The sequence below is a fragment of the Uloborus diversus genome, chromosome 5, assembly GCF_026930045.1.
Source record: "Uloborus diversus isolate 005 chromosome 5, Udiv.v.3.1, whole genome shotgun sequence".
Taxonomy (NCBI): Eukaryota; Metazoa; Arthropoda; class Arachnida; order Araneae; family Uloboridae; genus Uloborus; species Uloborus diversus.
This window is the reverse complement of record NC_072735.1, coordinates 166,144,149-166,167,974: the sequence shown is the minus strand read 5'-3', so window position 1 is coordinate 166,167,974 and position 23,826 is coordinate 166,144,149. Positions and strand designations below refer to the sequence as shown.

Sequence of the window (23,826 nt, the reverse complement as noted above, 5' to 3'; positions counted from 1 at the left end):
ATGGGTCCAACAAAATGATAAGCCTGTAAGTTCTTAGCAAAGATACATATAGGAAAGGGATGAAAACAGGGTATCTCTCAGTTGTGCTTGTATTTTTCGCAAAATGTGAAAATATTATCTATTTTACGAAACTTAATCAAGGCAATGTCATTTTTTTGCTGCAAAAATAATTAACCTTATTTTATTTCAAATTAATCAAAGGGAGGAAACAACAATACTTACCAGAAAAACATACAATAGTGTAATTAAGAAAAATTTATAAATAAGTTGCAATTTAAAGAGCATAGTAAAGCATGTTTTTGGATACATTAATTGTTTGCCCTCTTGTCCCTATTATTGAGATATGAAGACTGCAGAAATTTTAAAAAAATTTGCCAAATTTAGCGAGTTTTGGTGAGCAATGGAGGACATCTTTCACACACTTTGCGAAAAGATACCCTGCCTCATACGGATTTCGTAAATTGCATGGCTCCAATTTTACGATAAGTTTAAATTTCGGAAGACCTGAAGGCTTAAAATCTTGATAAGGGGGATAAGAGGGCAAATAATTTGTGTGTCAAAAAAATGTTTTCATTTGCTGCTCTTTTGATTGCGACCTACAATTAATAATTTTTTTTTCATTATTACAGTATTTCTATTGGTGAAAAGAGACCTGTACCGTTTTGAAAATCAAACTCGTGTTCTGTCTATGGTAAGCTCAATTCCAAATTTTATTTCAAATTAAAAGAAAAAAAAAGCTATTGTGTGTTTAATTCCTTAAAGATATCACAGCTGAATTTTGAATAGTTTTCAATTGGAGATGAATTACATTGAAGCACTTACAAAGATATGTGCATACTCATCAGTCTTTGACATTGTAACATTTTACTAATGCTGTTTTCCTAATTTTAGCTTATTTGCTGCAGAAGTTTTGAACTCAACTTCAACCCTGGTTGAAAACAACAGTCAACACTGTGTAATGTCTGTGTGGTACAAACTAAGATGTGTTGTAGAAGAGGATGCAATTGGATTATGAAATGGGGAGGGGAGGGGGGAATCTGGACTGGTGCTTAAAAACAGATTCAATGCATAAAATTTATGGCTAATGAGTAAAAGTTGACAGCTATTCAAACCATAGACCACATCTGTTATACGTGAAAAGTGAAGGGTTTTTTTAAACAAAATTACCTAAATAAAGAGATTTTCCCCAAGACTTATAAACACAACAGAATATAAACCAGGAAAGCAGAAGAAATGCCCGAAAAATCAGTAGAATTGACAGGGATGTAATGGTATCTTTTTCCGTAAAGAATATCAAAGCATCAAGACTTACTTTAAGACCAAAGCTCTGTATGCTGTAAAATATGGCACTCCCAAAGCAGCTCCTTGATCAAAGGTGAGTTTATCACCCAATGCAAAGACATCCTTTGCATCAGCAAGTGAGTATTCAGCATATGTACCATATTCTCCTAATGTTCGACCACACATGAACACCCTTTGGCCAACCTGTTATAAATTAAATTAATTAGTCTTGAGAAATGGTTCCAATCAACTTAATTATTATCAATGTATCAATCGTAAACCATTAACAACCAAAAATTAACATTGCACACAAACTAAAAGTGTAAAAGGTAATGTATTATAGAGATTTTACATGCAATTAGATTAAGGATTTGACATGAATCAAGTAAAGCTAAAGTACTGCTAAAACTGGTCATTTGAAATTTTTCTATGTTCAAAAAAAAAAAAAAAGGAAAAGACTTTTAAGCTGATAACTAATTTAGAGTGGGGGAAGAGTGACAACTATCCCCAGTGATGCACATGTAAGGAAACAGAAATGCAGAATTTTAATAGCTATACCCTTCATGCGGTAGAAAACCATTATAATGCTTACCTTGGGACAATAAGTTTTGTGTAAAGTCGATTTTGGCATTTTATGGGTAATTTCAAATTTGGAAAAAAATAATCAGAATATATTTATTATATTTGCACAGCAGAAGAAAATTTTAACTGCAATGAAAACTGAAGCTCAAATCGTGCCATTTAGTTATTGTTAACCAATATGTTTAAAAATCAAAAAACAAAGCGCATTACCATGCACTTTTGCTAGTAATACAAATGCTTGAGGAAGACATAACAAAACTTTCTGTCAAGAAAAACCTTGTGTTTTACTTTTTTCCAAGTTAAACCCTTTTTAGAGTTAATTTTACTGGACTGAAGGATTTTCTATCATTTCTACAGCTTTTTTTCTGAGAAATCATGTACAAGTGAAGCAGTTTCTAGTTGTAGCCAGATTCCACGACGTTTCTAAGCGTTACACACACCAAGGGTACTTTTCTTCGGTAATTAGCACTAAGACTTCATTTGTCTTCTGTTTCATCCAATATTCTAGTCCATATTTTATGACAATAACATGCTATTAAAGCACCAATATAACCTTGATCACAATGTTTTGCTTTTATGCAGTGACAAATCTTCCAGTTTTTTCGAGCGAGGGCAAATTTTGAAACTTGCGCCCTCACTAATCCTCCTTCAAGGTTTCTGTCAAGTTTTCAACAAAAACACTCACAGAAACAGAAGGAATTTGCTGGCCCATGGCAAGTTCTTGCTCCCTGTAGATTGGGCATTATGTTTATAAATAGCCTTCTGCTTGGCTATCAACTGTCTCTAAATAAAAGACACCATAGACCAGTAGCAGGTGTGCATCTGCATATTTCTAAAGTCATAGAACATGCTTTTCTTTACTCTCTTAGACATTCTGTATTCCTTTTGAAAAAATAAGGAAAATTCTTGGAAATTCGCACAATAGGGCAGGCTTGCTCAACAAAAGAAAAAACAGGTAATTTCTGAACACATAGGGAACATATCTTTAGCACTAAGATGGGTTTGAAAATTGATAATAGTAAACAAAGCAATGCTGACAAAAAAAAAAGATAATTTTAACATACAAATCAGTAGAGAAAACCAGGACTGAGTAATTTTGATATAAGCGACTGATAACATAAACTATGATCACCTTAAGCAGAGACTAATTACATTATATAGATTACATACTCATAGGTTGCTTAGTTACTTTTTTCAAGTAACATAAGTCAGAAAATAATAATAATGAAAGTGGAGCAAAATATCTGTATAAAATTAGTCAAAAACAATTGTGCTAAATTAATATTTTATTTTTATTGAAATATAGGTTGAACTTTTTTTATCACTCACTTGTTTTGAAAATCGGCTTAGTTTTTCACATCATAAAATGTACCTGATGTAATGCATCCAGTGTTGTAGTGGGGGGCAGGCACGTAGCTAGAACTTTGTTAAGGGGGGGGGTCCAAGGTTGCACGAACTTCAAAAGAGGAGGCATGCTAAAGCAGAATTAGTAGCTGATAATTACACCAGATAAGATAAATCCAATTAAAACTGATTATTAAAATGTGATAATTAACTAAAATTAATCAAATAATTTAAATTAATAGAGTCATTAGTTAAAATTAGTTGACAAAAATTTTATGTTAAGTGGTAAATTAATTATTGTCAGTTTGTAAATTAACATTAAACTGAAAGTTATCACATACAAAGTTTCCAAATATGGGTGAACCTCTGTCCTCTTGAAAAAGAGTAGATATATTTTCTATTAATAAAAAGGGCACAATAATAGAAAAACGGAAAACGAAAACTGTTCTAGAAATTACTTGGAAAATGCATGCGATAATTTAATAAAATATTAAAGCTTTGTAAAATATTTCAACAAAATATGTACATTTGTACTTATGCCATTTTATTTGAAAACTAGAAAGTCATCCGTCAAGGCATGATGGGTAAAAATTGCTTCAACTCTTCTTTATTTGAACAAAGCAATTGCCTGTTTGGTGATATTTTGATAGTTGAAATTTTAACTCCAACACCAGTGGATTAACCCTGAACTCCAGTAGATAGCGTTCATTGTTTTCGTTTTTTCATTCCTATGAGATGACACAGTCTTACCAGTAAAACTGTTAAGTTACCCGATTGAGTTCAGCCTTGTCACAATAAAGCCTTTCCCTGCATGTTAAACATTACCAAAACATATTATCAAATTACATATCAGGCCGTGGCGCGAATTCATTGTTGAAACATGCGGGTTACTCGATCACCGGCATTATTTATATGAGGATAAATAAATCTATATTTATGGAGTCGAATGTATAACTATATGATTGTTACATGACCAAACCCTGTCCGATTTGAACAACATTTCAGGCAAAATCCCACAACTCTCTCAACAAAAATATTAACAAGGTTTCATTTAAAAAGCTTGGAATTAGTTTTTATTTATTTACATTTATAATATTCTTTTGATAATGCGAAATAGAATGATATTTCCAATCTTATCCATTTTCTAAGTATCATTCCTAATCATCAATTAAAAGCTTGAACAAACTATTAACTCTTTGAGGGACGGAGGCTTCCTTTGATGCAACCATTTTATATATATATATATATATATATATATATATATATATATATATATATATATATATATATATATATATATATATATATATATATATTTTTTTTTTTCTTTCTTTCTTCCCCCAACTGACAGTGATTTCAGTTAGCTGGAAAAAAAAAAGAGAAGCAAGAAATAAATGGGGTTCTCAAGTGAAGTCACTATTCCTCCAAGGGTGAAAGCTGTTCGAAAAAATTTTAAGTATCGGAAAAAGGCGTATTGCCGTTTTTTATCATTATTTTTATCTTTCTAACGGGGCTGTGTTAGAGGCTTTAGCCTTTTGCGGAACAAGTGAGAACCAACCATATGGCATCCAGTCATTCATATGCCACCCTTAAGGCGCGGATGTGAATGTCACAGGAAAATTGATACCCAGTTTCCACTAGATGGAGACGCCTGAGCTCTCTTCGATGCGAAACTGCAAAAGGAATTTAATTTTGTCTAGAGCATTCACAGTCAAACGACCTAAGGGATCTTTTACATGCCGATTAATGGAATGTATAGCTAATGAATTAAATTTAGCATCTGCGTAATTTTATTTTAACAGGTTGTTAATTTTAAGAACAATACATATCATATTTTACAACTCAGGTAATGATTTTTTTTTCTTTAATACGATGTTAGCAAAACACTCTATTGCAAGAAATAGTAAATATCTTTAGCTTGAAGAAAATAAGAGTTTAAAAAAAAAGCAATATAGAAACGAAAAACTCAAAAATTTTTACCTCGTATTCACTTTTTTTGTTTCTTTGCTTGTAGAGCAGTAAATAGTGGCAATTTTCACCTAGTATTTTATAGTTAAATGCACATGCCTGTTTTTTGTTACGTTTAATGCTACCTTCACAATTTACTAAAGATGGATGCATAGATGCTAATTAAATAACTGCTTAGTACAAAGCCAGTGAATAACAATCAGAAAATGTCTTCCAATGATGCAAATACAAATATGTTTTATGGAACAATCTCGAATAATAGATTTTTTCGTCAATTAAAAACTGACTGTTTTTCTTTTTGGATCATAGAATAACAATTCAGTAAGATTTAAAAGTAATCATTTCGAATAAATTACTTATTACATGCGTTAATATGACCGAACTTGTAATTTCATAAACTGATCACAGTAAAAAAGTAATTCAAGTAATTTTCAATTTCATTTTTCTATAAAATTTTGATACCGCAAAAAACTTGTTACATCAACTTCAAGTTTTATTTATTTTACCTTTTATGGAACAATCTCGAATAATAGATTTTTTCGTCAATTAAAAACTGACTGTTTTTCTTTTTGGATCATAGAATAACAATTCAGTAAGATTTAAAAGTAATCATTTCGAATAAATTACTTATTACATGCGTTAATATGACCGAACTTGTAATTTCATAAACTGATCACAGTAAAAAAGTAATTCAAGTAATTTTCAATTTCATTTTTCTATAAAATTTTGATACCGCAAAAAACTTGTTACATCAACTTCAAGTTTTATTTATTTTACCTTCAAACACGAATTATTTTTGGGCATGTTCCATGATAATGCTTAAATATTGGGGGGAAAATATCACTAAAAAATCTATACGTAATTTGTTACTCAGAAAGGAGAGAAATGTTAAAAATAATCTTAAAGTTCAAATAAAATTTTTATCAAAATATAAAATGAATCTGAAATGAACCATGCTAAAAATATAAAGAGTTAAAATGAAAAAAAAAATCAATAATTATTTTTTCTCATCCTCAAACATACGAAATGTGTAGAATTTCTTTTTTCACTGCTGGCTTAGAATCTGAAATTAGTTTTTAAATGGAAAAACACATTAACATGTGAAATTGCTCGTATTATTAAGAAAACTTTAAAAGGGAGCACTGCGACTTACCTAGTTTGGGTAAACTTAATTTTATTTTGCATACCATTTTTTTTTGGTTTAAGATATGTTTCCTATAAGTATGACGTAGATAAAGCAACGTGTTAAAACAGAAAAGAATCAGAATTCAATTACTGATTCACCAGGAACGCACCTCACTCTGGCTGTCTTGCGTACAACATGCGTCTACGAAATCCACGAAAAAGTCCAAAAAGAAAGGAGAAAGAAATAAAGAAAACCACGCCAATGAGACTGTGGGATACGGCGAAAGTGGCAACAAATGCTTGTTTTTACTTTGCCGATGGCAATTTGATGGACCAAAGGAGAGGGGCTGAATTTCAAGGTCACACAACCCAGCTAGTTTGAAAGTTGAAAGGGACATTTCTCCGTTTCTGACGGAGTCCGCGACACAGCAAAAAGCAGACGAAAATTGGGAACCTGCAGTTGTTGCACGAGGTTCTGGTGTTCTGAACTGACTCAAGCGCTGAGAAAATTGCTGATTAATGGGAATATTTAAGGGGGAAATGCTGTGTTTTATAAAAACATTCTTTCGGAAAAATTTTGTTGATGCGAGATGCAACAACTGAGAAAAAAGGACAGGGGTCTTTCGGGAAGGGGGGGGGGGTCCGGACCCCATGGAACCCCCCCCCCCTTGGCTACGTCCTTGGTGGGGGGAGGAGGGGGGAGCTTTTCCTCAGAAATAATGAGGATGTCTTCTCTTTGAAATTGTGATGAAAATGGTATCAAGGGTACGGAGTCAGAATTAAAATGACTAACTCCTGAAATTTTAGAGATGCCGATTCCTCAACCCCAAAATCAGTCTGACCCCATAGCCTGGAATATTTATTTCATAAATGCCGGGTCAATTGGCCATTAGGTCATTAAACCATGGGCTCTCCAATATTTCTCAACAATACAATTAAAATTAGTTGGTGCAGAGCAATCGTCCAGATGAGCAGCCTCCATGACTTGTTCAGAGTTACACCATAACTTGGAATTATATAGCCCTTTTTTGGCCAGAACACAATCTGCTCAGGAATTGGCAGGCTATCCCTCATTGATATTTATTAAAATATTCTTTGGGGGATGATTTTAAAGTGGTTTTTAAGTAGAGAAAAGAGAAGAACAATTTCCCCGTACTTAATGAAACATGGGGTTGAAGACCATTCTACAAGCTTCGAAAATATAGAATAAAAGTTTTCAAAACTACTTGAGATCCTCTATTGCATTCACATGCCCCAACCAGGGTCACGGCAAGCCAAGATTGAGTACAAAAAAAAAAAAAAAAAAAAAAAACTGGAAGAACAGGTTAATCTTCTATACGTTGGGCAAAACTGGTTGCAGTTAATACATGGTCCAGTCATGGCCTTTAATTTTCTAATATGCACATGCTCAGAACTAGAGCTGCCAAGAACTAAGTCGGACCTTGTTGGAGGTGTGGCCAGTTTAATCACTGGGCCACACCTCCATAAAACTTATACAAATACAACTCTGATCCCAAGCTGGGTCTAGTTTTCTACAAGGCTGAAATGGTCTCTGGTCAACCCTGGTCCCAGGTTTGTGATTTTAAACTTTTCCAGCGGGGGAGAAGGCTAAATGGATTTTCTACTCAATGCAAGCTTTCTCAGAGAACAACAAAAACTAAACCCATTCATCTGTAACAGCATTAATGTCAGAAGGGTCGGGGGGGGGGGGGGGGCAACCTTCTAAATGGACTGACTTGCTTGCCCCACCCCCATGAAAGCTAGCAGTAATTTTGCTTACATGCTGTTCTCATTAAACAAGCACTTAATGAAAAGTATATTTCAAAAATAGATAATTACCTTAATACTTGAAACATTTTCACCAACTGCATGGACAACACCTGCAGCATCTTTTCCAGGTGTAAATGGTAAACTAGGAAGAGTTAGAAACTTGCCTTCACGTATATAAGTGTCAACAGGGTTGACGCCAGCTGACTTGATCTTTACTAATACCTAACATGAACAGGGCTGAAATTTAGACATAATGATATTAACAAAGAACTTCAACAAAAAAAGGGTCATAAAATTTACCTTTGAACAAGAAACCTTTGGAATAGCTGTGGTTTGTAGCTGCAGTACGCTGGGGGAACCAAATTTTGCAATACGAATGGCTTGCATTTAAAATTTCAAGCTTTTAATAGCAATAATTAATTAACTTGACAGTGCGTGGGAGCGCAACAGAAAGGAAGGTTTATCTTATCGGTCAATATCTGTACGATAACACTACCCAAAGACGATTATATTCAAAGGATAAAAAAATCTAAAGTTATTGACAGACAACAACGAGAAACCTATGCTTAAAAAAAAGTGACATCTATTTTGTGATTGATTATAATGTTTGTTTATTTAACTAAGTTTCTCCAGCAAGTTAAAGCTCCGCTGAGCGCATTTTCATGATTCAAATCAAAACAAACGCCCGTGCCGTGGCGTGAGATACTGCGCTTGCGCAAAACAGTGATTTTACTGAATTTTCTTAAATTATTATTTTATCTTATTAATTCGTGTCTAGTTTAGTATAGACTCTTGAGAGAATTAATTTAATACTATTATTTTGGCAGATGCTGTGTAAAGTAGCCAGTTATTGTCATTAACAGTTGATATCTACCGATCGGTGAGGCTATTCGAACGTGCCTTTCTCAAAGGGCTAGAAGAAGTTGCAACTCAACCTTACTTTACAAGTTTTGTTTATGACATGTTTTACGATTACGATCGTGTCACAACTTTTTGCATTGCACCGGTGTTAAATCATATACACAAAATTTAGTTTGATTCTTGTTCAGCTTCCTAAAAAATTGGTTTAAAGGGCGATTCATAAATTAACTTGAGAAAGTAGGAGATGAAATCATGTCGAAACTTTTAGAATGGCTTGCTGGAATATCCGCAATATTAGCAGTTTGGTATTATTTTCTGAGTAATAACATAGTTTTGTATCAAGACGATATTCATTCCTGGCTGGTAAGCATATGTTTAATATCAAATCTTCGGCAAGTGTCAATTTTGATGCGTATAAAAATTATAATTCTCTAAAATAGTCATGTTTTGGTGAGTTCCAAGCGTAACAGATGAGACATCAGACACAGATTTCGCTTTAAAAAAAGACACACAACTTTCTAAGAAAAAAAAACAAAATAATCCGGCATTTTAAAGACCAATGCTCAATGACTTCACCTAAAATTTAAATTACATTTTCATTTAACCTCCATAATTTAACTATTTGACAAGCCCTATAATTTATGTAAAAGTCTGTAAATTGGAGCTCTTTATTTTTTCCCAAATCAAAATATTTCAAAGTAATAATATCATCTATTGAAATGTTTAAGTCACTACCTCATTTTTGCAAATGTGAAAAAAAAAGTGTTAGGTAGGCTTGCCAGATGTCTCAGCTTTTAAACAAAATCCCAGTGTCCCGGCTGGTTTACTTCATGTTCCAGAAAAAGAATTTTATTACAAATGACCAAAAAGGTCCAAAAATAGTTAACTGTGAATGATTATTTTGGATAATTACTTTATCATTTGTATCATTGACTTGTAAAATTAATACCGGATTAGCTTGTTAGGATTTTGACAAGATAAAGACGAAAAAAGTCCTATAAAATGAAAAGTATAGCTAAATATTGTTCAATTTTTTATTCTGCATTCAAAGTGTTTTTTCTAATTGAAATAAATTGCAAATATTTACATCTTGGAAGCGAAAAGTTCCAATTTAATCTGCTTATATGTCATTTTTTAGTACCCCTGTTTTAGGTTCATAATTTGTAACCATTTATTTGTAGCATTGAGAATAAACTGCCGATAAAATGCTCCAAAAATCATCCAGGGGTTTGTACCCATTTGAATACTGAAAGGGGGGGGGGGGCATTCAGGTGTCCTGGTTGAACATTTCAGAAATCTGTCAAGCCTATTATACATAGGGGACAGCTTTCAAATTTTTACTAAATCACAACAGAATATCATAGTCAAAAATGACTTCTGTTGTTTAAAGTTGAAGTAGGTAACAGGGTTGTTATGATATCTGAACACATTCTGCACCGTTATCAGGTGTGTTCCTCAGTGGGATGAGGGGGGCATGGTGCAGTTTGCAACATTGAAACTTTGGGAAGGAGGGGGTATTTTTAAAGTACAAGATAGAATTGAAAGAGATTGAATCCAAATATTAGTGTTCTTTTAGAAAAAATTATTTTAATCTTCAAAATAGATCAAAATTTCATATCTAGAAAAAATACGGAACAAATCTGATATACCCCCCCTCTTGGCGACTTTTTCCTGTTGGCGCCAAAAAAGCGTCGCCAAGAAAACTATGTATGACGTCATATGTCATACATCGTTCTTAGCGATGCTTTTTTAGCGCCAACAGGAAAAATTCAAATTATGTCATTAATTATTTAATGAAATTAATGCATTAATTTTTTTCCGTTGTTTCTCCGGGATACGAGCCCTCGGTCTCATAGTACTTTCGTAATGAGACCCCTGCCTCGGTCTCATTACGAAAGTACTATGAGACCTCGGGCTCGCCAGGACCTCGGTCCGTTATCCCTCCGACTTTTAATATACATCACAGTCGGATATAAGTCACAGATCTCCTCCGTTCAGTATACAATAAAGTCACAGATTTTATGTGAAATTAACACCATTTTTGTGCTACAAAAATGCCAACCAGACCAAAATACAAACTACCAGAAACACACTAAAAACACAATAATTCAAAATATGTTCACTTACCTTTTTTACTTTTCTTTTACTTCCTCACGTGAGGCAGTGCACATATGTTCCGCTCTTAGGGAAATTATCCCATTTTTTTAATATCATTACTTTACAAAAATATTTAAAATTATGTTTGTTTTGACAAAAAAAACAACCTTATTTTACTTGTATTTTGTACTCCACCCAATTAATTTCGCGAATTATTTCCAAAAACTTTACAAACATATCCTCATTTTTGTATTCACAATTTTTTTTGTATAAATAATAAGCTAAATAAAATTTAAAATCCCCTAATCTATTATATGTTGGTAGAGTACTTTTAACGTGTCTCCATGTGGATTCAATTGTGTTAGTGTGACATTTAGTTTCTGGATCTACAAAATTAAGTTTATGGTTGACTGTTAAATGCTCATACCCCTCCTCCCCCAATGTATCATATGCCCTCCAACAATCGGAGTGCACCGTCGTGCCTGGTAGTATCCACTGCTTAATTGCCAAAAATAGAGTTTCCCTACCACTATCCCCAACAGCAACCAAAAAAGTTTTCCCCGAACCCCGTTCAACCCCCCCCCCCAAAACCCATTGTCCCTCAACTGCATGTCCCCGATTATATTTTCTTTTCCCAAATTTAGATTCATCAACTTCAATAACTTTCCCAACCCCCCCTATTTGTTCGGATTTTAATTCAATGTAATTTAATATTTCTTCATTAATATAATTTCGCCAATCGGCTAAAGTTTGTGATGAAAAAAAATATTGACTTTCAATATCAGCAGTTTTGGTCCCAATTAAAATCTCATATGTTATCAAAAAAATCTCCTCTATTTTCAACTTGCTAGAACTAAACCATGACCCACTCCTGATCGTTGCTTCTTTTCCACAAACAACACCCCCAATAACCTTTCTACAAAAAAAAATTGACCCATCTGAACATTTTTTAATTTTCATAACAGAATTACATCTAGAACATAACATTTCATTCTTAAGTAAACCAATTTCCCTTAAAAATTCTAAAAAAACCTCTTTATTTTCAATTAGTTTAAATATAAAAAATCTATTTAGGACTCCGGTACGTCCAAACGTTGGACGACCTGACGAAAAAGAAAAAGAAGATTCATTCAAAAATTTCAATTGATACATTTGGACAACATCACAAACCGAACTCATAATTAAAATAGAAAATTCAACTAAATTAACATTAAAAAACAACAAGAAAAAGAATACTCTAAAATAAAGTTTGAATTGAAACTTTATTTTAGAGTATTCAACTTAAAATCTCCCTAAGAGCGGAACATATGAGCACCTACCTCCTACCACACAGACACGTGCAAAAAGACAGACTTCGAGAAACTACTTTCCAGCGTTCAAGTTGCAAAACCAGGGTTGCCAAGTTATCGCCTTATTGGCGATTTTCGTATCGAGCGAAAAATTAAAATCTCGCCAAGAGGGGGGCATATCAGAGGAGAGCCAAAAATACGTTTAATTCATTTGAAAATGCTTTTAAAATCAAAAGTAGTTCATTTCTGCATTCATTTTACAATTGATAAAAAAAGCAATGGAGAATCAAAAACTAAGAGACATGCAGTTTTTAAACAATAATTAACAATTTTTTGAAACTACCGAACTTGCCACCGCTTTCACAGTTCAAATTAAAGTGAAATTTAATGATATAAGAATTGTGATTGATGCATGGATGAGTAAGAGGACTCAAATTTTATTTATTCCTAAAGTAAAAAAACCAAAGCTCATTATTTTAAAATGCTGAGATTAGCCTCCCAAAATTTCTCTTAAAAATATAAAACAGTATGCAAAATTTTTAAAAAATAAAGAAATTTATTAGAAGCAAAACTTAAGCTTTTTGTGATCAAATTGAGGCAGACAGACCCTCCTCAGGGGTCTGGCCAGAGGATATTTGGGTCCGTTAACGGACCCTTCACAAAAATCCGATCAACCAAAACGGACCTTTCACAAAATTCCGATCAAACAAAACGGACCTTTCACAAAATCCCGATCAAACAAAACGGACCCTTCACAAAATTATGATAAACAAGATCAGATCTGTCACAAATTGTTTATTGAAAGAGCAAATCTGAAAGCAAAATAACGCATATCTCTGTGTATAAACCGATAATTTTTGGAACCTTTTTTTAAGTCAAATTAGAGGGATCAGCCTATACAAAATCGGCTAATTTTGGGAAAAAAAATTTAAAAAAAATCGGCACTCTTGGGATGCTCCTGAAAGCGATAAATAATTGCTACTGCCAAATAAATATAATGGTTGTTTGTTTTATCACAGCTTATTAGCAGCGGTGTTGTTGTAAACTTTTCTGAAAAGGCATTGGTAAGCACTTTTCTCCGCTCATGATTTAATAAACAGTAATAATATGTATCTGCGAAATGAACTTAGAACTGCAAAGGGATAGTAAGGGTAAGGAAAAAATATGATCGCTTCAGATAGGGTTACCAACTTCAAAATTATAACCACTTAGCGTCTGGCGTTGAACCTTTATAATGACTTGCTTAGAAAATATTCTCATCATTTTGCCAGCTTGTCAATATTTGCGTTTTCACCGTGGGTGCGGTGCGATGTTTAATTGTTATTTTGGGAGAAAATTATATGGGTTTTGATTTTTCGATGCTAACAAGGATGATTAACTTTAAATAAACTCTTTTAATTACCGTTTTTTTTTTCTTTAGATGTCTACATTTTGAAAAATGCAATCTTTTAACATCCGATATGAGAATCATATTTTGTTCTTTTTTCAAGCTAACTTCGCTTTATTAGGAGTCAAATAAATGAAAAGTCTCTTTATTTCTGTTAGAACTCTCATTTCAAGTTTTTAAAGCAAAATTCCATTTTCTGTTATGATTCAAAAATTAAAATGCTGAATAGATGGTTTATTTTATTTTATTTTTTGGGTCAACTGTGTCCACGGATATTAATGATATGTTTATCATAGGACTCTAAAATGCAATTTTAAAATAATTTTATCAAAAATATTTCTTTTAATAGCCGTTTTTATACTTTTGATGCCTTCACTTTGAGAATTGCGATCTCTTTGCATCCGCTATGGGAATCCGATTTTTCGAATTTTTGATGATTATTACGCTTTGTTAAGAGGTAAACAATTGAAATATCTTTTTATTTTTGTTAAAATCACGGAATTTATGTTTTAAACGAAATTCTGTGCTTTCTAAGAGTGTTTTGGGTCAAAAAGTTGAATGCTGAGCCCTATTCTGAATTTTATTTTATTTATTTATATTTTTGTTACAATTATTTTAAGTACTGTACAGAAATATATCTAGTATAATTTAACATAATGTAGAATTAGATAAATATTGATACTTGAAAGAGCGATGCCCCCCCCCCCCCCCCCCCCCCGCCAAATATCAGAAAAAAAATCCAGAATGATTTTTTCGACGTAGAAGAGGAAAACACTCAACTTTAGGTTTAATTGATGCAGTTTGTGCCATCTCTAAATTCTAAAATTTCGTTTTAACAAAAAAAAAATTTTTTTTTTGCGAAATTTTTTGATTTTTCACAAAATTAATTCATTTTTCACAAAATTATTTGATTTTTCACAAAAAACGGACCCTGTGAAAAATCCTGGACAGACCCCTGCTCCTACGTGGACTCTAAGTGGCATCAAAATACTGACGCTGAAACATTGATGATAAGCTGTTAGAATGAGAATGTCAGTTTTTCTACCCAAATCCCCTTGAACAAAATAGATTCATTTGTTCCACTGTACTCAGGATTAATGGAGCTTTAGGGAAAAATAATTTTAAAGTAGAAGAAAAACTTTTAGGCCACTTATTGACAGAATAAAAAATAAGGAGTTTGTAAGGAGATAGTAAAATTCAGGAATTTAAGGTCCCTTAGTTTATTTTCTTAAAAAGCAGACATTGGTAAGAAGCATACAAAACCTGATGCGATTAAACACTGAGGAAACTGGTGTGAACAAGATGTTAGTACTCCAGAATCCCTTAAGAACAGTATAAGCCAGGACTGCAAAAACACCGGTCTTTTCTTAAAAAAAGGCCAGGCCGGCCAGCTTTTATTTAAAAAGCCGGTCTTTATTGGCCTTTTATAAATCAACTATGTATGTACTATATTCATCATAATAATGAATCTATTTATTTTAATAAGCTAACAGATGTCAATTTAAAGTAAAAACAATATGCTGAAAGTAAAATGATAAAAGGAATAATATACACAAGAACTGCAAATCATTTCTAACGTCTGACAAAACCCTTATGCTTTCGTTGAATGATCCTCCACCTAAGCTGATGTTTTTAGCACTGAAAATAGCTTCCTTGTAATTGTAACCTAAAAACACTTGCATGCAATAATTTGCCACATTCATACCTTATTATTATTACTTTTTTTAAAATCAATCTTGATGTTTATTTTTAAAACAGAACTAAATTCTGGTTTCATTAAACATCATATTTTAGATTTCTGCTGCTATAGATTAGCACCTTAATGTATGTGAAAAGGAAAACTAAATGACATAATAAGTGAAGTCAGAACAAACAACGTAAGTAGAAGCACAAATTTGTAAATTACAGCATTGCTGTAATTTACAAATTTGTGCTTCTACTTACGTTGTTTGTTCTGACTTTACTACTCAGCACAAAGGTATTTATTTATCTTATGACATAATAAGTGGTTTAAAGCAAAATAAATCAGTCTTGGGTTTCTTCTCCAGGTTAAAATCAGACAGGCCCTGTTTCAAGTACTTCCTTCTCGCCACAACCAAGTACTTATAAAACCCAAAATATATTAAACTACCAGTTCCCGCTACTAGACTGCATGAAATGAAAAAAAATCTAAGCCTTATTACATTGATCAGTTGGCTCAGTTTTTAGCACAGAGGCAACTATTTATGTTATGTTCCTATCAACAATTGTAGATCTTATGTCATTCCGGCAGAATTTAAATTCATTCACCAATATGGTCTTGTTGGTTTTCTAATATTTATTCTTACATAGAAAACTATTTTTTCTAAAAATATTTTTCACTTTTCTACAGAAAATAAAAAACAGTTTTGGTGATTAAAAGAAAAGGTATAAGTGCATTGTTATTTCAAGTCTGAACCAAATGACTGGTGTGACAACAAGTGTCCTGTGATTTTTTGAATTTAACTAAAATTTACTAATAATCATTTAAATAATATTTGATTTAATACAGTACCAAGAAATTGCATTGAAGATACAAAGATGATTTTCATTTTGATTGAATTACAATAAAAATACCCCAAAATATTATTTTTCTTTAAAAAAAAAGCCGGCTTTTTTAAAGTGGTTTAAACCAAAAAAAGCCGGCCAGCCTTTTTTGGCTTGGCTAAAATCGAACAGCCCTGGTGATGTGAGATTTTAATAAAAAATCTAATGTCAGGCTGCAACAGAGAGGACATTTTACCTTTGACCCTTCTCTTACACATCCTTATCCTCTCTGTTATAGCTATATTTGTTATAATTAGAAAAGCTTTTTCAAAAATTTTACAAAATATTATTACACTAATACATTTTATTGTGTATACTTATTTTTAAGTTTGAAACTCTTTAAATATTTTTAATAAAGTTAACAATTTGTAACAGAGGGGACAAATTAATTTCTGGAAAACTTTTTAATTAAAAAAAAATAAAAATATATCCTTAATGAAAGAAATTATTGCACACACATACTCAGAAACAATATACCTTCATGTGTAAACTAAAACTATAGGAAAAATTACAAAATTATAAACAGTTACTGCTGTTTTAAAAAGTAACATTTTTAAGTGAAAAATCAAAATAAGAAATGTCTCCTATTCATCTTTAATTTTAAACATAACTATGCATGCTTCTCAAAAACAACCATTCAATCCAGAAACTTCAATAAATTTTCTTCAAAAATAGTATCAAACACAAAGGTATTGCTTTAAGTTCAAAAAACCATATTGCAGTTTCAGTTGGTGCGAAATGACTCTTTTACATAAGGCTTGAAAAAGAGGCATAAAGTTTGAATTTAATCCCAGTGTAATAGTTTTTTTTTTTTTTTTTTTATAAAAGGTAAACACAACGTTAATACTAAAGTACAAAACTTTCCAAAATTTTGCAGTTGTTGTTTACTTATGATGACAGCTTTTTTAAAAATAAGTTCAGTTCTAAACTAGTATGTTGTGGCCATTACGAAACTTTCTTCTATATTTTTCTTTTTTTTTCTGTACCCTCCCCATGCTTGACGAGGAAGCAATATTCCCAACAAAAACAAAATTACACATGAAAAAACTTGACGATAATCCCAATGTCTGCATTATTGCAAAAGCAAAGCAAAGAGCGAAAATTGAAAGTTATTTTAAAAGCCTTGCTTGAATTAATTACAAATATTTTATTTGTTAACAAACATAAGATGGCAACAGTTAAAAATTTTAAATCATTGAGATAATATTTCCGATCATTTCCATTCAATTAAAATCACGAGAAATACGCAGACGACAATCTATTACGATTTATCTTTCTTATTGTTGCACTAATAAAGCTACTTTTATTCGCTAAAAAATAATGATAATAAAAATAAATCAGCACCTCTTGGCGCGATTGGCGCCAAAATTGAACCAAAGCCTGTTTACATATGGATTCACATGTATTCCAAATTTCAACCAGAACGTAGCATTACTTCTTGAGATAGGGCACTCACAATGGAAAAAAAGAACGGGCGATTGCGCTACCCCCCCTTTTTAGCTGTTGACACCAAAATAAAATCAGTTCTTATACCCACTAAGGGCTACTTGCCGATAAATTTTTCTTTCATTCCGTTCATTATTTCTTGAGATACAGCAGTCACAATTGACGACAAAAAACGTTCTATAGCTCAACCCCCGTTTGAGTTATTGACACCAAAATTGAATCAGCACCTGTTCCTGTTAATACCAACATATGGACCAAATTTTGTTTGATTCCGCCAGTTACTTCCTGAGGAATAGCAAGCACGCGTAACTCGAAAAACGTCCCATTGCTCCACCCCCCCTTGGAGGAATTCGCGCCAAAAACTAATGGGCACAAGTTCACATAGGGGCACATACGTGTACTAAATTTCGTTCGATTTCATGCGGTAGTTTTTGCTGTAGAGCGGCCACAAAAAACTGGTCACACACAGACGTGACACACATACATACACACACACATACACACACACACACAGACAGACAGACATTTTCCAAAAATGGTCGAAATGGACTCAGCGCACCTCAAAACGTACGAATCCGTCAAAATTCGAAATTCGAAAATTTGCACGAATCCAATACTTTCTTCTATATATTAGATATAGAAGAAAGTAAAAATAAATGAAATGAGAGCTGTAATATAACTCAAATAGCAATTGTAGTTGCAGTGGAGTATTTACCTATTCCAAACTAAAACAATATTATGTGTCTTTAGTTTTATTTTATTGAGTTTTCTCCCCCCCCCCCCCCCCCCCCCATGCCCGTTCTCACCAGACTGGATAGGCAAATAGTCCTCGGCTGGAAGTGACTGAGCTGGCGGTGTATTTCACATATATGGTCTGCAGTCTTTAGATTTCTTAACCCTAATTTATGTATCGGCTGATTGTTATCTTTAGTATTCATTTTTATTCATAAAACATTTTGCATTTTATTTTAGGTGCCAATATATGCTGTCATAGCTTTTGGTGTAAGTATGGTTTTTTTTTTTTTTTTTTGACTTTTTTAAGAAAATTTAAGAATAGTTTGATTTTCCTTCTGGTATACAGTGAAATTAATAATTAGTTGATCCCCAATTAAGCTTTAGAAGGACTTGGAAATTGCCTTGTTCCTCTCTTTTAATTAATTTTTAAGACCATTGTAGAAAAAACATTAAAATCGCCCAGTTGAAGTGAGTTTCAAGTGGATAAACTCAATAGTTAATGCAATACAAATTAATAATGGCTCTTTGTAATTTTCAATTAAACCCATCAATACTTACAGTTTCTATCTAGCGGAAAATGGAAAGAAAGCTGCTAAAATGCTGAGAAGAAAAATCCTATCGGCAAATATTTACTATAATGTATTTTTAACTTACGTAACTAATACACTTAACATGATTCATGTCGTTTCTGAATTATTTTTCTATTTTCAACATTTTATTTTATTTTTTGTATTTTCTTTCAGGTGTACTCAGCTATTGTTGTACTCTATAGGGTTTATATCTTTAATGACTGTAAAGAAGCAGCTGATGAATTAAAAAAGGTAAACAAAATCAATCAGCATTACATTAAAGAAGGTTAAGTTTTGTTAGCTGGTTTTTAATATAAGTGAATGTAGAATTATAATTATTTTACTTATTATTATTTTTTAAAAACAACAAATTCGCAAAATGTGATTTAATTTTTTCTCTACGCTAAAGAATTTCAAATGGAATGCATGAAAATAGGTACCAAGTTTCACATATATATTTTTTTCTGTATGTCCAGACATGTGATGTCACTTCTGTTAATTTGTTAATTCAAAAACAAGTTAACACAAGTCAAAAACTACACTTAACTTAGACAGTCAAAGCCATACTTAACAAGTTAACAGAATAAATATGCTTTCCAAAACTTCAATGGTCATTTTACACTATAAAAAAGAAGACATACTTTTAAATTTTTTTTTAATTTTACTTAAAATATAATTAATTTTACTTCTAAAAATTAAGACACTAAATTAAGTATTTACACAATCTTGAATATCATTTTGAAACAGCATCAATGCATATTTAAAGTTGCTGCTTAAACTGGAATGACCCATCCATTTTGATTTAATAAACTATTGAAAGCTTAAATGTGTAACCTAGATCAACCTTCTTTTAATTATATTTAGTACACTAAAACTTGTATCACACTACTACTTTTGTGCTTAGCATGGCAGTATGTCCAACAAAATGTCTGAAATTCAAAGTGGCTAGTCGTTTGTGGCATAGTATGATTGTATGCTTGATATTTTCATGTATAAATTTATAATAGTTCTTAAAATTTTTCTTCTAGGAAATCATAATGGCAAAAAGTGACTTAAAAAGAAAAGGATTCATATTTGACTAACATTCCACTTGATCATATGAAAAATGCACCTGTTTCAAACGTAATTTATTTTTGAAATAAAGTATTTATTTTAATAAATAAAAATGCTTCATTTTTATCTTGGCTTAAACTTTATTAATTTATTTAGTGTTTTTCTCAGCATTTCTTATTGGTATCATGAATTGAATAAAAATTGACAAAAGTCAAGATTATTCAGTTAAATATTTGTATCACATATTTTGTTCCCACAGAAAAAATGTCATCCAAATTTATCATCCTGAATAAAACTTAATTACATATATTACATTTAACTACTATAAGAAAACACTTATCTTACGGCATAACAGAGACCAACAAAAACTATAAATTTTAAATTTAAGCGCCAGGCAAAGTATTCCTCCAAGTTTATAGACAAATTCAATGCAAAAAAAAAAAAAAAATCTCCAAGATTTTTTTTGAGCAATCACGATTGCTTATTGCTTTTATTTGACTGTTTTTGACGTTCCTTTGATTTTTCCCACCGCCACCCTCTGCACCATCACCGTGGACAGGCGGGCTCCTCACGATGCTGCACCTATAGCGAAAGCCGTTTCCAGGTTGCATCCATGTCCTACACACACGCGCATACATACACAACTACACGCACACAAACACATACACCTACACACACAAACACACAGGCATACATACACACACATACACACGACTACCCACACATTCATGGCTGCACACAGACACAAACACATATGCCCACATACGCATACATACACACAACTACCCACACATTCCTGCCTGCACACAGACACAAACATACATACCCCGTACACACAAACCCCCCCCCATATGCCCACATACGCATACATACACACACATACACACAACTACCCACACATTCCTGCCTGCACACAGACACAAACATACATACCCTGTACACACAAACACCCCTCCCACACACACACACACAAACACACATGCCCACATACACACACTCGTGATTGCGAAAAACATAATTTGAATTCAAGATGTCAAAATTCAAATTAATTTTTTTTTTTTTTAGCTGCCCTGACCTGGGTTTTGTCAGAACCTGGTTATAGACATGCAAGTAAATAAACATGTTATCTAAAGGTTTGCAATTTACGGCTGAACTCAGTTAATATACGAAATGTCAAAAACCCACAAATTTGTTAGTATCAGCAGTTATTTGTAATAACAGTGAATGAGTGATACTATGAAAAGACGAAGGAATGCTTATCTATACTTAAAAAATATTGCAAATAATACACACATTGCAATCTAACTATTAGTATATTCAGAAAAAAGTTACTTATTTCTTATAAATGAATGTTCTTGTAAAACATAGAAAAAGGAATAGGATATTTGACAATCGCATAGTAGGTTGTAATCCACAATGGAAGTTTTACCTCCAAGTAAATTGAAATGTCCACGGGTAAACAAATGTACAATCTTTATTGTCTTTGTAAAATATTTAATTTTTTCTTCTCGATACACAATAGGTACTTCTACTACCTAACAAAATGATGAATAATTTCTAAAAAAGAAAACTATTCAACCACAAATATTTTAAGTAAAGAGGTCAGAAATATTTGTTTGTTTTAGCAGATACTTTCAGCAGTTTAATGTACCCATTTTGCATGAATTTTTTTATGTAATTAGATAGCAAACCAAACTTAATGAACAAAATGTTTGTTTTAGCCGTGAATTCCTATTAAGAGAGTTCAACTGTATATTAACTTATTAACTGGTATAAAACTACATTCAGGAATTAGGGTGAAAACTATATTTCATTTTGAAACATGATACTGTTCATTCAAGTACTATTAATTTTCTCAATATTTTTAAAAATATTCAGAGTAAAATTTCTAAATATAAATATTTTTCAACAAATACCAATATTGCTGGTTTATTTAAAGTAATAACATAAGCTTTTTTCTTTTGATAGTTAATTGGTACAATTTATGACCTACATTACGGAAGAATCAACTTTAATCTTTACTAATATTATAAAGAGAGAGGACGAATTTTTGTGTGTTTATATGTTCGAGGTAATCTCCGGAACCACTGCACCTATTTGAAAAATTCTTTCACTGTATGAAAGGTGCCTTCTCACTGAGTAACATAGGCTATAATTCGAAAAAAATCTGATAAATAGTTCTTTTTTTATTCCAATTTAGACTCAAATTTCACGTAAATGGCCTATTATTGGCTATTAAAGGGGTGAAAAATTACTTGCACATATTAATATTATATATCGTTGAAAAGGGTAGAATTTTCCGCATTCTAAGCAATTTGTTTCGATGCTCTAACTTCATTACGATGGGAGTAATTTGCGTTTTTAGCTCGAACTTTTTTAGGCTTAGCTGAAATTTACGCACCACTTTATTCATACTCCATCACATAAAAAGTGAAGGAATTGTCCCACAGTTTTCTTTTTGATACCATTGAAAAAAGCGACATTTTTTACTCCAGTAATATCTCGACCTTCGGTCGAAATCATTAGCTTCTATCTTCAAAGGAAAAAGAGTTACAAGCGTTTTAAAATCTATTTCGAAATATGTCATTTTGATTCATGTTGTCAACTATTTTATTTTCACGTTTCCACGGTTACGCTTTTTGAATCCATTGTTTATTTAATTTAGTTTGCATTTAATATTAAACTTATTTTATTTCATGTTCCCATGGTTACGCTTTCAAAATTCATCTTTCGCATTTTAATTTCTTAAAAGTATTTTAATGTCTGTTGTCAATGTTTGGAAGGGTAATTTTGCACGGTGTTTTTTTTTCTCTTTTATTTAAGCCTGATTGTTGAATATATGTCACTCGACCCAATTTTTATTCTCAAGGTGGACTGGGCAAAGCCGGGAAATGCAGCTCTTAATGTATAAAGATGTGAAAGCTACTGTTGATGTGATCATATACCTTTTTGTTTGTTTGGCGAAACATTTATTATTGCCAAAGACTATGATATTGCCAAAGATACATTATCCGCTTCACTCGCAAAAGGACTGGCTTCCGGTATAACGTGGTCGCTTGGCGTGTTAGGCCCTGAGCAGTTCAGTCTAGGATTATTGTTTTAAGGCAACCGTTAATGAAATTCATTGTTTTGGTGATTTGTTTAGAAATAAAAAAAACTTTTGATTTGTTTTAATCCGAGTGAAATGTATGACATTTTCTTTTTTTCTGACGATTTTTGAATGGTACACGGCATGTTTTTTTTTTCTTTCGTTAGACTGATGGATTATGATAGCGTGGTTGCTGGGCAAGTTTGGCAAAAAAACAATAGAGTTATGGAATTGTTTTTACATTTGAAAGATATTATATGATGTCTTTTTTTGTTTATTTGGCAAAATATTTTATATTGCAATAAAAACCGCTTCACTCGCTAAATAGAGTTTTAAAGCAAATGTAAATCTAATTTGATCATTTGATGAAAAGTTTTAAATTCCAAAGAAACTTAAATATTTTTTTTTTGAAAAGGTGAGTATGCATTTTATACAAAGAAAAATGATCATTTCACATCAGAGGGGGAGGGGGCGTCATTTTTTTTTTAATTCAAAGGACCTCCATTAAATTTTTAGCACGGGCATCGCTGTGCGGGTACTGCTAGTATATTATAATTGGCTTCTCGATAGATTTTAGTGAATTATACATATTCCTCCAAGGATACCCTGAATTTATTTTGGGAGGGAAGAAATTCTTATTTTGCCAAATTGTCTCACGAAATTTGC

At 32.2% G+C, this 23,826-nt stretch overlaps 2 protein-coding genes across 2 annotated transcripts in view; one reads left to right on the top strand and one right to left on the bottom strand.

The window, feature by feature from the left end:
• LOC129222659 (quinone oxidoreductase-like) overlaps nucleotides 1-8,747 on the bottom strand; it is a 37,754-nt gene extending 29,007 nt beyond the window's left edge. Inside the window, exons 1-3 of the mRNA XM_054857188.1 lie at nucleotides 8,371-8,747; nucleotides 8,140-8,292; nucleotides 1,313-1,485 (exon numbers count right to left, since the gene is read on the bottom strand). Coding sequence (XP_054713163.1) covers nucleotides 1,313-1,485; nucleotides 8,140-8,292; nucleotides 8,371-8,457 — 413 coding nt within the window. The 5' untranslated portion in view covers nucleotides 8,458-8,747. The remainder of the gene's footprint in view (nucleotides 1-1,312; nucleotides 1,486-8,139; nucleotides 8,293-8,370) is intronic.
• Nucleotides 8,748-9,039: 292 nt separating this feature from the next.
• LOC129222501 (dolichol-phosphate mannosyltransferase subunit 3-like) lies at nucleotides 9,040-20,166 on the top strand. The gene is made up of 4 exons (XM_054857014.1): nucleotides 9,040-9,294; nucleotides 18,688-18,717; nucleotides 19,194-19,271; nucleotides 20,048-20,166. The coding sequence occupies exons 1-4, from the start codon at nucleotides 9,184-9,186 to the stop codon at nucleotides 20,099-20,101; spliced, it is 273 nt and encodes a 90-aa protein (XP_054712989.1). The 5' UTR covers nucleotides 9,040-9,183; the 3' UTR covers nucleotides 20,102-20,166.
• The last annotated feature ends 3,660 nt before the right edge of the window (nucleotides 20,167-23,826 follow it).